The sequence below is a fragment of the Crotalus tigris genome, unplaced genomic scaffold (genome assembly GCF_016545835.1).
Source record: "Crotalus tigris isolate CLP2741 ecotype Arizona unplaced genomic scaffold, ASM1654583v1 scf7180000019563.1149672, whole genome shotgun sequence".
Classification (NCBI taxonomy): domain Eukaryota; kingdom Metazoa; phylum Chordata; class Lepidosauria; order Squamata; family Viperidae; genus Crotalus; species Crotalus tigris.
In genome coordinates this window covers 521,295-536,256 of record NW_024097595.1, presented here as the reverse complement: position 1 = coordinate 536,256, position 14,962 = coordinate 521,295, and the positions used below count along the sequence as shown (strand labels likewise).

Here is a 14,962-nt window from a genome sequence, read left to right as displayed (position 1 = left end):
GAGTCTGGGGGAAGGATGGGTTTTTCAAGATTGTCTAAAGGCTTGCAGGGTTGAGGCAGTCTGACTGTCTGGGTAGGTACCATAGTGGATAAAGTACGCTTTCTAGTTCCTGTTAGAAGACACTGCACAACAGAGAGGATAGCCAGTGGATTTGGGACACATTCTGTAAGTTAGCCCATCTGAGGTAACTTGGTTCAAAAATTGTTGCCCTATGGTGCACACTTCCCGCCCGGTTAAAGGTCAGGACAACAAGAATTTTAGTAATGTATAGATAAGCATTTATCAGCATTTTCTTAACTAAATCTTACTTTAGCTCATTATGAAAGAGACAAAAAGATTCTAGCATAATAACATAGATCTGCGATACATATATAAAACGTGAACAGTGCTGACTAATTTACAATAATTTAAGTATTATCTATTATAAGCTTCCTTGGGTCTCTCTGTTTTTATTTCTGTTTGGAAAACAGTCTTTGAATGGGTGCATTGGGTTGATCTGATGTAACCAGTACGTGCTTACTTTTCATTTAATTTACTACTGTATCATTGAATATAGCGAGGCAAGTCATAACAAATCTTGGAAATAATTCATGCGTGTTAGAAAAGGGAGATTATATAATTTCCTCTTATTATGTCCTCCACTAAAATAAGATACATTTAGAATGAATTTGGGAAACCTTATTGGGGGGAAAATGGACACAAATGACTTACAGCCGTTTTCTGTCCTGTTCCTTCTTTACCTCAATATACCGGCCACACCTCCATTGTTCATGCCAATTTATTTCCTTCCATCCTACTATTTTTCCTGTCAGACAGTATGTGTTAAATTGTTCCCATATGTCCGGTATGTTAGTAAGGCGTGTAATCCTTGGCATCTTTATCTACAGCTGCTACCTATGTGTTTCTGTCTGTCCATATATTTTTATGTGTGCCTGTGGGTGTCTGTAAGAGAGAAAGGCGGGGGGGGCATATGTACACGGAGTGACATTTGAATGGTGAGGTCTAAAATTGTGTAAATTAAACATTTGCACCTATTCTGGAGTAAACCTTAATTTGGATCATTTTATAATGCCCCCTCCCTGTTTCTTCTCCTCTCTGAACTAATCACAGAGCATGTCAAACAATATACAAAGGAAAAGAAGGGCTGCATAACCCAGCAAAGCATTTAGCCACCCACTTGAAAAATGCTTAACTCTTGTACACATGATACGGAAAGAATGCTAGGGAGTTGTACCAATCCCTTCGGCTTCGTATGCATACTCTACCGTCAACACACACAACCTGAGCCTTGTCTTTGTAGCTGTGAGGATGGAGTTCTTACAAATAAAGGAGCTTTTCCCATGATGCTGTGTAATAAGGATTGGTGGCCAGCAAGCTACTAGGATGTTTTCTTGATTAGGTGTCTTATCTTGCATTGAGCTGCATCAGATGAAGGTCGCTGACAGCGTAATGGCAGGGAAAGCGTCGGACAGCTCCATAAAATGGCAGCTATGTTATGACATGTCAGCCAGGACGTGGTGGATGGTAAGTTGGCGCAATAACAGGAGTTTTTTTTCTTTCTTTCTCTGAAGATTTTTTTTAACTCCTCCTTCACTGCCGAAGTACACGTGCTATGAAGTTCACAGCCGGGCAAAAACTTTGAAGTGGCAGTTCAGCGACTCTGTGACTCGTTAAGCATTACAATATGTTAGATAAGGTTTCTCTTGTAGGGTAGAGGGGTCACAGACAGTCATATTAGACCTGCCACAACGACCGGGTTTAGACTCTTTTTGTTTTATTTAAACAAATTAGCATAAATTGTCGGTTTTACCCGATGCACAGACCATTGAGAAATTAGATCTAGAAGCAATCATGGGAAGTAGTGGCGTTGTCATAATAATTTTGACTGATTGTTCTTGAACTGATCCTAAAACAATCTACTTATTTCAATTTCAATTATATCTATATCTATATCTATATCTATCTATCTATCTATCTATCTATCTATCTATCTATCTATCTATCTATCTATCTATCTATCTGTCTATCTATCTCATCACATTGCAAACAGCCTATTAATCAGTGTTCCATTCTCCCCTATGCTTTCTTTAATTTGGAACCATTCTTCTTTTCAATGAATATGGTAACTGGAACAACTACTGATTAATATGCTGCTTGGCATAATTAAATTTAGTTAATGAGGGCTGTGCATGGTAAGTCAAATTCTTCTTTGTTTAGGCAAGTATGATGAAAATAAAAACAGAGACAAGGCTGAACCTAGATAAGCAGAACTTTTATGATGTTGTTCAAGTTTTCTTGAACAAAATCCTACGATTGAGAGCCAGCTGCTGAAGAAGAGAAGCTTGTTGTCTGTTTCTTCAGGGTTTTCGTGAAATTTTATTCATGCGTTCATTTTATTATCTAGACAATAGCCCCTCGTATGAAATAATTTTGCCTTAAATGAGGACATTTGGCTGGCAAATCTTCCATTGCAAATATTAATTTCATTTCTGGTCTGCTTTCTCTGTTCATTTATTTTTAACTCCTTTCATTTGTTCCTTGATTGCCTTTGCTTGTTTGTCTAGATAATTATTATGCTTGGTGCACAGGCTGCTTTTTTTTTTCCAGAATTAGTACAGGGCAGAGACAATAGGGACTTTATTCATGGCCGGTGGGTATGAGGAACACCACTGCATAGCTCGTCCCATTGCCAGTACGGGAGGCAGCTTCCTAATTCTTGGGTTATTCCTACACCACCCCACTTTCCAAGGACTTTATTCTTGTTTTATTTATTTTTCTTCCCAACGTGGATGTGACTCTGTGCTTTCTGAGTAGGTCATTTCTTAAGGGAGTATTTTCCTCCAAAGGATGCTTGGGTCATTTGTGTTGTGAATCTTTCATGCAAGGAGAGAAACTATTTCTACTTGTTGAACACTTGTTGGCTGAGTGATCTCATTAGTCGAGTTACACAAAGAGAGTCGGTGATTAAAAAGTGGCTTGGCTGAATCTGGGTTTTCAATTTGGCATTAGTGTTTGGTGAGAACAGATTGCTGTTTAGCGCTTGCAACAAAATTTGGTGCTTGGGGTGTGCATGGCTGCTAGTTAAATAAGCTGTTAAAGTAAGGAAACATTGTGTAGAGGCTAGTTTAGAAAATGTATGTTGTGACAGATTTAATTAAATTATTGCATCTTTATAGAGGTTTTTTTTTCCTTTTGAAGTAATATGCCTGAGTTTTACCAAAGGTTTTTAAGGACAGCTTTCCAGTAAGCTGGCATTGTTAAAAGAAAATCAATACTTTCACTGATGAGTGTTTTATTGAGAAGCATTCTTTAAAATACAGGCAATTAATGTAATCATACTACCATATTAAAATGATATTGAACAAAAGTGTTACTGAAAACTACAGCTTTTGTCTTTTCTTGATAAAAGATAGTGGTAAAATGCATAACAAATAAGTAATAAAGTGTATTTCAGAGATTTATTTACTAATTTCAGGAAAAAAATGTATGTATGCTAAGTTCTTCCTTCAGGAACTATTATTAATGTACTAAATTTTAGGTACTAAATATTTACTGTTTGGGGAATATAAATTAATGCCCTAGATTTTTTCAAAACAAACTCAAAAGTGCCCTAATTTTGTTTAGTATGTTTGATAGTTTGATTATTTATCTTTCAGGTAATGAACACTTTTATAAAAACTGAAATATTAAGTATACTATGTTGAAAGTAAACCTCATTTATTACTTCTGAGCATGGTGAAAATTAGATTGTAAAGCTGTGATTGTAATTTTAATTAAGTTCCATTCCATTTTAACTTATGTTAGATATTTAGAAACTCTAAATATGTTTAAAATAAGATGATGGAAGAGATTTGCTGTTTTGGTGCAATCCAATTGTATGGAGGAAAATTATAATTTAAATGTCTTTAAAGAGATGTTATGTATATTTGGGAATGTTGCATTAATAGATGTTTTAGTCATGTTCATTGTGTATTAATTGCACTTAATTAGCATTTAAGATTTTTAATGTTTTCATTCTTCTAATATGTTATGAACATTTACGTATTTTCCAAGATTACTAGGCATTTTTAGATAAGAACTGTATAATTTAGAAATATAGATTTCCTGTTTCTGTCTTTCCCCAGGCAGTCTTATTTCTCATGTTAGTCTTAATTTTAAAAGTTTATTGAAAAATTAAAATGAGCATTTACATAGAAAAGTTGCCTTCTGTGTAATTTCAGATTCATTAATTTATTTTCAGACTTCCAGTTTTACTAAATCTTTTTACTAAACTTTTGTTTACAATAATTTTATATTTATTTATAAAATAAAATTTATTTATGATAAATGCAATTAGAAATAAATGCATATATATAACAATAGACAGGTTGAATAAATGATTTTTGTTCATGCTTTCTTCATACAGGGAATTGATGGCATTATATTTGCATTTTTGAACCATTTTTAGTAACCCAGGATTTAAATGGTTGGGAGAAATTATTTGTTATCCCATTTAGTATGGTAGTCATTGGGTTGATGTACATTGTAATATAGAAAATTTTGAAGTTGCTTCTCCCTTAACTAGTGTGACAAATATGCTGGTTCAAATGAAAGGTAAATGCTTGATAATTATAGTTGTTTAAATACATAGCCTTTGGATGAAATCATGCAATTGTCTATAATAGCTGAGATCAACTTTAATACTTTTTGATTTTATAGACATATGCCTCTTACTTTGTTTTGCCCTGCTAATGCTATGCTATGATTTGATATGGTTGTTTGACTAATCAATGAACAATAAATAAACAATAGACTTGCCTTTGCCCATGCTTTCTAAATTGCTCTGCAATAAATGGCAGAGCAACTTGTTTTAGCTTTATTTCTTTTTTTGCTTTAAGTAACGGAGTATAAAATTATATTGGGATATTTGTATAACTTTAATATTGTATATATGGATATAATCCTTCCAAAGATCATCCTTGTTTGTCAGCAGTATAAATTAGAGAAGAAAATAATAATACACATGAATGTTCATTGCAGAATGCCTAAATCATGCTTCGCGATTTCAAAAATGGAGGTAAATCTTCTCTTCTTTCAGAGAAGATAAATTTATGATGCGACTTTTTGCAATTGTAACAAAGTTTTGCTTTGTTTTTCATTGTTTGTTGATCACCTCAATTATTAAATAAATCTTCAACTTTGTCTTCAAGTTATTTTATATTTGATATAAAATATTATTCTTAATTAAAAATATATATTTCCTTCTAGTTTCAAGGTATTTGGTGGGATGCAGAAGGTTGCATTGGATATGCATATTCCTTTCTGCAGAAAATTATAAATTCCTGCCAGAATTTCTTGGGATATATTACTGCCAGGAGAACCAAATTCAAGATTCAGGCCAGCATCATTTGTTGTCATGTAGTTCAAATACAGCTAAAGGACATATAGCATGTGACTCTAGCATTATAATTTACTGCTAATAACAACGAATATGATTTTTTCTTACGTTAATTATTGAAGAATTCCTGTATTTGGTCTCCTTGGGATTCAGTACAAATTGTCCATTCAAAAGGTAATTTATAGCTTGAAGAGTACATGTATAAATATGTTCACAAGCTCCTTGAACATATTCTCTTAGGCATCCTCATTTTGTAAGCAAAATGTTGTGTCACAAGGGAAACAATTCCTCCTTTTAAGATCATGGCACTATAGCCGTGCTGCATTTACATGCTACTATCAGAGTAGAAATAGACAACATTTGGAGGATAATAGCTACGTTGGAATATCAAGATCATCATGGCTAATAGCCAGGATGGACTGTCCAGATAAGGGAGAACATCAAAAGGTGGTTTGTCCATTCCTGGTCAATCCAAAGCACCAATTCTCCCAAAGGCAAGTTGGTGACGTTACTTCCTGCCATCTTCTCCAGCTTCAGGAGAGCCACCCCCCACTTCAGCTTATATTTTTATTGCTCAGGTGAGTACACGTGTAAACCCATAGTGAACTCTAGACACAGACCATTTTTATTCTTTAACAAAGACAGTGGGGTTTAGTTGAGGCCCAGAAATATTCTTGTTGATAAAAGACATATTGACAATTGGTTTGTTTTTGTGGTATCTCAGTATTAAGTTCATTTTTTTTTTAAAAAATGAACCCTATGGTTTTAAACCAATTCTTGTTGGACAGAGCAGGGTGCCTGTTGGGGCATAGAAAGATCTGCTCTGTTACTGCTAGAAAATATTGCATGACCTTTCCTACTTTAAACACAACTTTATATTCGGTAGTAGCTCTAAAATCACACTAGTGACAGTTGGACTGAGATGAAGTTGGGATTGATTTCATAAAAATATTGTGCACTTTGTGCAGCAGGTATCTATTGAATCAATAGTGTCGATGAAGATGTTAGCACGCTAGCATTGGGTGAAATGAAATGCCTTTGATGTTCATTATAAGGGTAATATGAAACCATGACTTTGAATTGAACTACTGTGAATTCGAGCAGAAGATTGTGTTGGTGTGCAAACAAGCACTCTAAATGTTTCTTTTTAGAGAACATCCTGGGGGAAAATGACTCAGAGATTATATATTATCACATAGACCAATGATTTTTTTTAAAGGTTTAAAGGTAATGCTCTTTGTGGATATTTTATGGTGAAAAGATTTGGCAGATGCACCATATTAGTTGCATATATTTGTAAAGTTTTTCAGAGCAATGAATATATTTTTCAGGCCTGAATAAAAGCAGCTTAATCATGAACCTTTTAAAAACCGTGTAATTAATAAGATAATAGTAATTTGTTCCCATTAGATACCATGTAATTTAGACACAATCCAGTGAATGACTCCATATTTTAAACTTTGCATTGCTTTCAAACGGCTCAAGTGCCATCACTGCACAACAGCCACCATTTTTGTTGATGAGATCTTTTTACTCCCACCATTACAAAGAAGGTTGTACGTAGTTGTCCATGTGCATCTTGTGGCCTTTCTCTCAAGACGGTTTCAGATGTCATCTCTGTGGCTTGCTTCTGAGGATCCTTTCTGCAGAGATTATTTATAACAGAGTTGGTGGAAGGATGCGATGTGGGAAAATTGGAATTCACACCCGTCAAATGGAAATCTTTTCTATTCTAAGTTGTGGTGCTATCAATCATTTGGGATAATGCCCCAAATATCAGCAAACATGACCAATTCTATGCCATATAGATTTTTATACAGTATAGAATGCAATAATGGCCTAAAATCTAGACTTTTCATACTTATTTCATCTGAATGAAAAATATTAGGTGAAAGTATTCAGGTAATTTAATAACCAAATTAAGTTATCTTTCTAAAAACACATTTTATTGCAACTTGGTGCAATCTCTCTGGCACTACCCTGAAGTTACTAATACATAGTAAGATATACAGTGCCAACAAGAGGCAACAACTTCCCTGTCTAAATCTGATCTGCACTAACCTTTCTCCATGCTGTTTAGACTCCTCTATTTTCTTATTTGCAACAGAAACACTTTTTTATATTTATTTATTTATTTATGAGACTTATATACCGCTTTAAGTGCAAGCACTCTCTAAGCGGTGTACACCAGTAAGCAATGTGTATATATATATATATATATATATATTTACATTGCCCCCAACAATCTGGGTCCTCATTTTACCTACCCCGGAAGGATGGAAGGCTGAGTCAACCTTGAGCCGGTGAGATTTGAACCGCTGACCTGCTGAACACAGTCAGCTAAAGTGGCCTGCAGTACTGCACTCTAACTGCTGCGCCACCTCGGCTCATATCCGAAATGTTTTTATTATTTGAGTTATAAATTTCAGTGGGCTGTCACTAATATCTGCTATACTGTATGTACCTTAGAACTGATTCATATTGTTAATTTTAACTCTAGAATTCTAAAGTTCTAGATCTATCATCCAGAAGGAAGAAAGTTGAGAATAAGCACATTGGATTTGCTGTTGTCTCCGATTTTGCCATTTTTTTTTTTTTTTTTTTGGAATGCAAAACAATTTTTTGGAACGTGGAGGATGTTCCAGTTATAAAGTGTGTCTACACAATTTCAAAAAGCAAGGTTTTGTGAAACAAGCAGAACATCAAAGAATAGAGTACTCTTTTTCAAAAATGTATTTTGTTCATAAGAAAAGTGACAAGAATAATGCCTGGAACTCATTAGCCACATTGCTATGACCAATAATTTAATATATAATTTATAATGACCAATAAGAAATTGACATACATTTTTTGGGATTTCACATTTTTATTTTGCAATCATTGGGAAGGATACCAGCTCTCTGAATTTATAGTCAGATTTTGACCATATAGTGAGGCACATACAATGTATACATGAATGTGTAATGGAATCTGATGGAGTGTATTACATTTTAATGTCTTGCTGTATTCACTTATGGAATATATTGCAGCGGAATCATTAAAACAAATTCTGCTCCATTTTTTTCCTAACATTTTAGTTGTTTCCAATTTGATAGCAAAATTCGGTCAAATGCCCTGCATTTGTAACTGTATAATTTTTGTCCACAGTGGTTTTAATTTTAAAGAAAGGATTTAAAATATAAGTACCACTTTACTTTTGAATATGCAGCCTTCATTCTTTCCTTCAAGGAAGTTCAATAGAAAATACTTTGTACAAGAAAACTTTAATGTGCCCACAACCTAAGATATTTCTCACATTTGAATATCTCCATTCATATATAATAGCCAAGGGAACTTTTTTGCCTGAAATTGATTGTTTAGTTTATTAGCATAATAATCTATATAGAAAATAACTATTGGAACATTTATCCTTAGAGCTTAGATTATTTAAACATGCTACTAACAGCCATGCACTGTTGCAAATTATGTTTTAGAAATACTGACTATATATTCATACAAGTCTTAAAACCACAGGTTAAGTTTGTGTTGCCAATTAAAATTATACATACTAGGAATATCAATGATATAAATGATGAGGATGTATGTTAGTTGTTCATGTATGTAAACTCCAAAGGGAATTTATTATTCCACAGATTTTTGAACTCCAGATTAGACATGAGGGATATAATCCTTCTTTGTGCTGGGTTATTAACAAAAAAGTAGATTAGTATATATCATTATGAGTTCTGCAAATAAATAGATGCTTGACTTTTAAATAGCACCACCTTTATTCTCAGCATGTAGAACGCAGTTCAAAAATTGGAAAGAAGTCAGGAATAAACTGCTGTTTAATTGAGACTGGCCAACAGTGAAGAAGAAGCAAACATCTGTTTTCTTCCTTCATAAACAATATTATAAAAATGCTTGTCAAAACCTGAGAAAGTAATATTTTTTCCCAGTAACTTGAATTGTAACGGCACCCTGCATGACCTATTGCTTTTTCTACACTGTATTTGTTATTAAATTTTGCAGGACTCATATTTCTTTATACCCTCGTCAGGCAAGATTCCCATTTCATGGGACAATTTTGAGTGAATGATACATTTAAGAGCAAAGGGATTGCTTTTTTAATAGAAGTTGGCACACAAAAATATGTCCTAATGTTACATTCTCATTTTCCTTACGGCGCTTAATATGTGGTTGATAATTTAGCAGCCTTTTATGATGATACACAGTACAGATTGATTTGCAATTTCAGTTTTCACTTGGACCTTGTAAGTCTAGACATACAATTCAGATGTATGTAGATGCACAATGGCTGCCTATTGGGTTGGGAGAGCATTTCATGTACTATTAGTGTCCTACATTTTCCTCATAATAATGAGCTGTCACGGTGCGCATTCTGGAGATGGGATTAGTGCATAGATGAATAAATAAACCTGTCCAGAAGAAAAATAATTAAATCAAGCAGAAAAATATTAACAAGTATGTTAATGAGCATCTAACATGAAACCAGGTCAGGATTCAACCAAGCTGTTGCACTGGCAAACAGCATGTGAAATTGTATTAAATAAATTGACAGACTTTTAAAATGACTATTCACTGAGATTACCTAAAGAATTATACTCACACATGAATACAAACATACACACACACACACACACACACACACACACCTCATATGGTTATGGAGAAATAATATTTTATCTAATGCTATTTTATACAAAATGCTTTTCAAAGAGCCAGTTTGATCTAGTGGTTAAAGCAACAGGCTAGAAAGCCAGAGACTGTGAGATTTGGTTCCGCCTTAGCCATGAAAGCCAGCTAGGTGATCTTGGCCAGGTTCGCTCTCTCAGCCCAACCCACCTAGCTGTTGTGGGGAAAATATGAGGAAGGTATGTTGGGCATTTTATTTATTTTAAAGTATTTGTTAAATTGATTGGTCATCCATCTTACCATAGGATAATTCTGCGTGGCTTAGTATACAAGTAAAATATTACAAAAATACAGTACATAACACTAGCTAAAAGATGGGGAGGCAGTAGGATGAACAGGGAGGGAGGGAGGATCTGTTATTAATTTATCAACCACCCCCAATGTGAAGCCCCCTCCCTTTGGAGCCCCAGGGCAACTGGCAGAGATCTTTACGGTCTTGTGGAAAGTCAGGAGAATTGGAGCTCTGGGAGGGGGAGGGGAAGATGTTCCAAAGGGCAGGCACAATGGCAGTGATGGCTCTTCTCTTGGATCCCCACCAGCTGGAATAGCCTGGCCGGAGGGGCCTGCAGAAGGCTCCTCTGGCGGCATGGGTGGGGCGAGTTAATCCAGGGGGATGAGACAGTGCTTAAAGTAAACCTGGACCCATGCCATGAAAGGTTTTAAAGGAGATCACCAACATTCTTGAACTGAACCCACTGGCAGCCAGTGCAGCTCACAAAGCAGTGGTGTTACATGGACCACTGCCTTGAGGCCACAAAAACTGCCAGCACCATCTCTAGCTTCTAAATGCTCTTCAAGGCTATCTCCATGTAGAGCATTTTGCAATAGTCCAAACATGAGATGACCAGGACTTGAATGATTGAGTGCAGGGATTCTAGGAGAGTTGCAACTGGCATACAACCCGAAGTTGTGAAAAGGCTCTCCTAGCCATAACTGCCACCTGCTCTTTGAGCAGGAGTCGCGAGTCCAGGAGAACCCCCAAGTTGTGGACTAAATCTGTCTGGGGTAGTGCCACCTCATCCTGTCTGGGGTAGTGCCACTAAAGATGTCAAAGTCCCAGATCTAGAGGACTTAAAGCCATTTGGTCTTGACGGAATTCAGTCAAAGCCTTTTGTCCCCCATCCAGGAACCATGAGAGGGCAGCTACAGCATCATTTAGGTCACCAGGAGTGGAAATATTGTTGAGTTGAGTATTATCTATGTACTGCAGTTACCTCAGCCCATGGTGATGAATGATCTCACCTTGCGGTTTCATGGAGATGTTAAAAAGGAGTGGAGAGAATACCAAGCTCCGCAACATGCCACAAACTAGCGGCTGTGAGCTGGATCTTATTAACCAGGGGTCTTCAAACTTGGCCCTTTTATGACTTGTGGACTTCAGCTCCCAGAATTCCTCAGCCAGCGTGCCTCTCCCTCCCAGAGTGAGGTCAGCTCCAATTCTCCTTTCCACAAGACCGTAAAGATCTCTGCCAGTTGCCCTGGGGCTCCAAAGGGAGGGGGCTTCACATTGGGGGTGGTTGATAAATTAATAACAGATCCTCCCTCCCTCCCTGTTCATTCAAGATCTCTGCCAGTTAGCCACAAGTCATAACAGATCCTCCCTCCCTCCCTGTTCATTCAAGATCTCTTCCAGTTAGCCACAAGTCATAAAAGGGCCAAGTTTGAAGAGCCCTCCTATTAACATTGATGGGGACTGGAGAAAAGAGAAAGGAGAAAGGACCCAACCAGTGCAAACCATACTGCTCAGCCAGATGAGTTCTCCGGCTCAAGTTTTTTATAAAAATAATGAAGGCCAGATACAAATAAATAACATAAACAAAAAATAAAAATAGATCCTAGAATGGGAGTCGAATGTATCCTGTATAATCTATATCGATGACATCCATTACTGACAAATATGAGGATTCTCATGACCGTGGCTGAATGGTCAATATTGTAGATATGGGCTAAGCTGTGTGATTTCTTTCCATGCAATAAGAGGAAATCAGTGTGCCTTTCCTAAAATGTTCACTACTACAACCTCTGCATTCCACAGAACAGTTGTAGGAAGAAATTTAAGATTTAGTAGTGGACCATCGAGTGATTATTGCTTTGTAACGGAAACAAAATTCAATTACATGAAATATTATACCCTCCCCTCATTGCCTTAGCCCACTTCAATCTATTTGTGGAAGTTATAAAAAGAAGAAGAAGCCTATTAGCAGAGGATCAACTCCCTTAGTAGGGGGAAGAAAGCATAATTTGTCTTAAATCCCTAATACAGGCCTTTTTTATAATTCATAAAAAAAGCCAAAACTAATGTAATCTTGATTATTTGGTTTCCATGCTCTGTCATGGAATTTTGTACAGCTGGCGCCTAAGAAACATCAGCGATCTGAATCTCAGGCCACTTCATGCAGATTTAAGTAAATTCAGAAGTCAAATTGGCATAATATTAACCGATCATGAATACCACTTGCATTATCACTTGCTGGGATGGTGCAGTGATTAGAATACAATATTGTAGGTTAACTCTGTTCACTGTAAGGAGTTCGATCCTGACAGGAGTCAAGGTTGACTCAGCCTTCCATCCTTCCGAGGTCAGTAAAAATGAGGACTCAGCTTGTTGGGGGCAAAATGCTGACTCTGTAAATTACTTAGAGAGAGCTGTAAAGCACTATTAAATGGTATATAAATCTAAGTACTATTGCTATTAATTAGAACATTGGGGCAAAATTGTTTTTCATACGGAAGAAAATTGAAAGATTAAGGATACAAGTTCTAGTTTTCTGAATGAAGGTGTCTAATAATATTGAAATAATAGAAAATGCTTCTAGCTCGGGTTTTAGATTTTGGCAGTGGTTTGCTCTCCAAACTTGTTTCATTTTAGTTTCTGAACGTTTCATTACCTGACTAGGTAAGATCATCAGCAGTATTTTCTTGTCCCATTTTCTTTAGCTTATAAAAATCTATTTATTATATTTACATTTATAAGCTAAGGAAAATAAAACAAGAAAATCTTGCTGATGGTGTTACCTAGTCTGGTAACAAAACATTCAGAAACTAAATTGAAACAAACTTGGAGAGGCAACCACTTCCAGTACCTAATAATAACCCCTTTTCAATCATTATTTTTTTGGGGGGGGGGGCTGAAAAATTGCACAGTAGCTGATTGAAAAGAACTGATGATACTACTCAAAGAATACCCTTATGAAAAACGGGAAAATTGAATTGGTCCTAATGATGGCTGTGATCTCCATGTCCATCTCCCACTACTTCCTTTGAGAATTCTTGGCTGCTTTCCTAAATTCCTTTGCAGACTTAATTATTGGGGTAGAGACAGTGCATCACCTGTTCGCTTACAGTAGCTTGGCAACACAAATAGGAAGGGGGGGGAATCTTTATTCTGCTTGCGGTGAATCAAAGCTATCCTGTGATTCTAAGACGGATGTTAACTCTCAAGTGTGAAAAAAAAATCTTCAAAATTCTCTCCCCTCTGATGTTGGGATGATAAAAGGCATGTGTGTATTTGTATTATTATTTACAGTCACCTCACCAATCTCTATGTAAATATATGCCACCATTCTTTGCCTTATTAGTGAGCTTAATTTATAAGCTTCTAACAAAGCATTGTATGGGAGGTTTTATCCATCCATTTCTATAACAGGATCAAGAAATCCACAACGTTTGTATACCCATTAGTTCCATTCTTCAAACCAACATATCCAGAAAAAAGCCTCTTATATCTTAATTTATTCCCAGTTGTCCAGCTGTAAGCCTTGCTATATGCAGAGATGTTCCTGTTAGGCGCACGCACACACACATATACAACCTCCCCCCACCTGCTTTGTACCAACTCCACTAGCAAACCACCGCCTCCTTTTAAAGCAGGGGTGTCAAACTCAATTTCATTGAGGGCCGCATCAGCATTGCAGTTGCCCTCAGGGGGCCAAGTGAGTGTGGCCAGGGTGGGTGCAGCCTACTGGGTGGGCATGGATGGAGTGGGTGTGGCCTACTGGGTGGGTGTGGCCAGTTCTACATCGTTCACGTCAAGGATTGGTTGGTTCTTTCCTGTTCCTTTCAGTTACGTGCCTCTCTTCATCCGTCCTACCTTCCTTTGGGGTGGATGGATAAGGGTCTCTATTGTTTCGGTAGTCTCTATGCTTCAATTCCTTCCCCCCGGGTTCGGGTAGCAGTATGCATTTCATATTCCTTTCACAATCATCGTTTACTTGATTGCTCCTTTTACGGTGGCTTTCTCTGCTTTCACTTTCTACACAACTCTCATCCGGATAATCTTGTAAGTTGTTGCGAATTGGTTGTGATCTAATGCTGGTCTGGGGTTGGGAAGTAAGTTGTTTAGTTACGGGGGGGGGTTGTCTAGCTGTCGTTGTGCTTAATTGTTTTGCGTAAGTCATACTGCGGGTAATTGGTCTGGAGGGGGGGTGGTAAGATCACATTCCCTTTGATTGCTCCAGTGTTTTTCTCCCGTTTTCTTTCTCTCTCCTACGTTGCTGGTGTCTGTGCATGTCCCACAGGGATCCTCAGGATTTACATCGTGAATCTCCCCCCTCCGTCTTCCCCTTCGTTCCAGTCTATTCTTTTCTTTCTCCCCAAAGACATTCACGGGTCCATCGTTAGTTGCACTTTGTAATTCACACTGTTTTATGCACGACATGCTACGGGTAACTAGTCCGGGGGGGGGCAGCAATAGTGAGACTACATTCCCCTTGGTTATTATAGCACTTTTCTCCCATTTTCATTTTCTTTCTTACGTTGCTGGTGTCTGCGCAAGTCTCATGGAGGTCTTCGGAGTTCGTAGGTGGGGGGTGTGATGATCCGGTCTTTTGCGCTCCGTCGTCCTCACGAGTCTCCCCCCTCCGTATTCCCCTCCATTCCAATCTATTCTTT

The 14,962-nt window shown here is 37.1% G+C and overlaps 1 protein-coding gene across 10 annotated transcripts in view; it reads left to right on the top strand.

Moving 5' to 3' along the window:
* Window positions 1-592: 592 nt before the first annotated feature.
* The window catches only part of NFIB (nuclear factor I B), a 335,263-nt gene continuing 320,893 nt past the window's right edge, over window positions 593-14,962 (top strand). For 2 of the 10 annotated variants that reach the window (XM_039363702.1, XM_039363700.1), the window contains exon 1: window positions 789-1,524. In XM_039363702.1, coding sequence (XP_039219636.1) covers window positions 1,429-1,524 — 96 coding nt within the window. In that variant the 5' untranslated portion in view covers window positions 789-1,428. Of the gene's footprint in view, window positions 1,525-14,962 lie in introns of all 10 variants that reach the window. The other 8 variants (XM_039363708.1, XM_039363696.1, XM_039363695.1 and 5 more) reach the window with 8 other exon arrangements.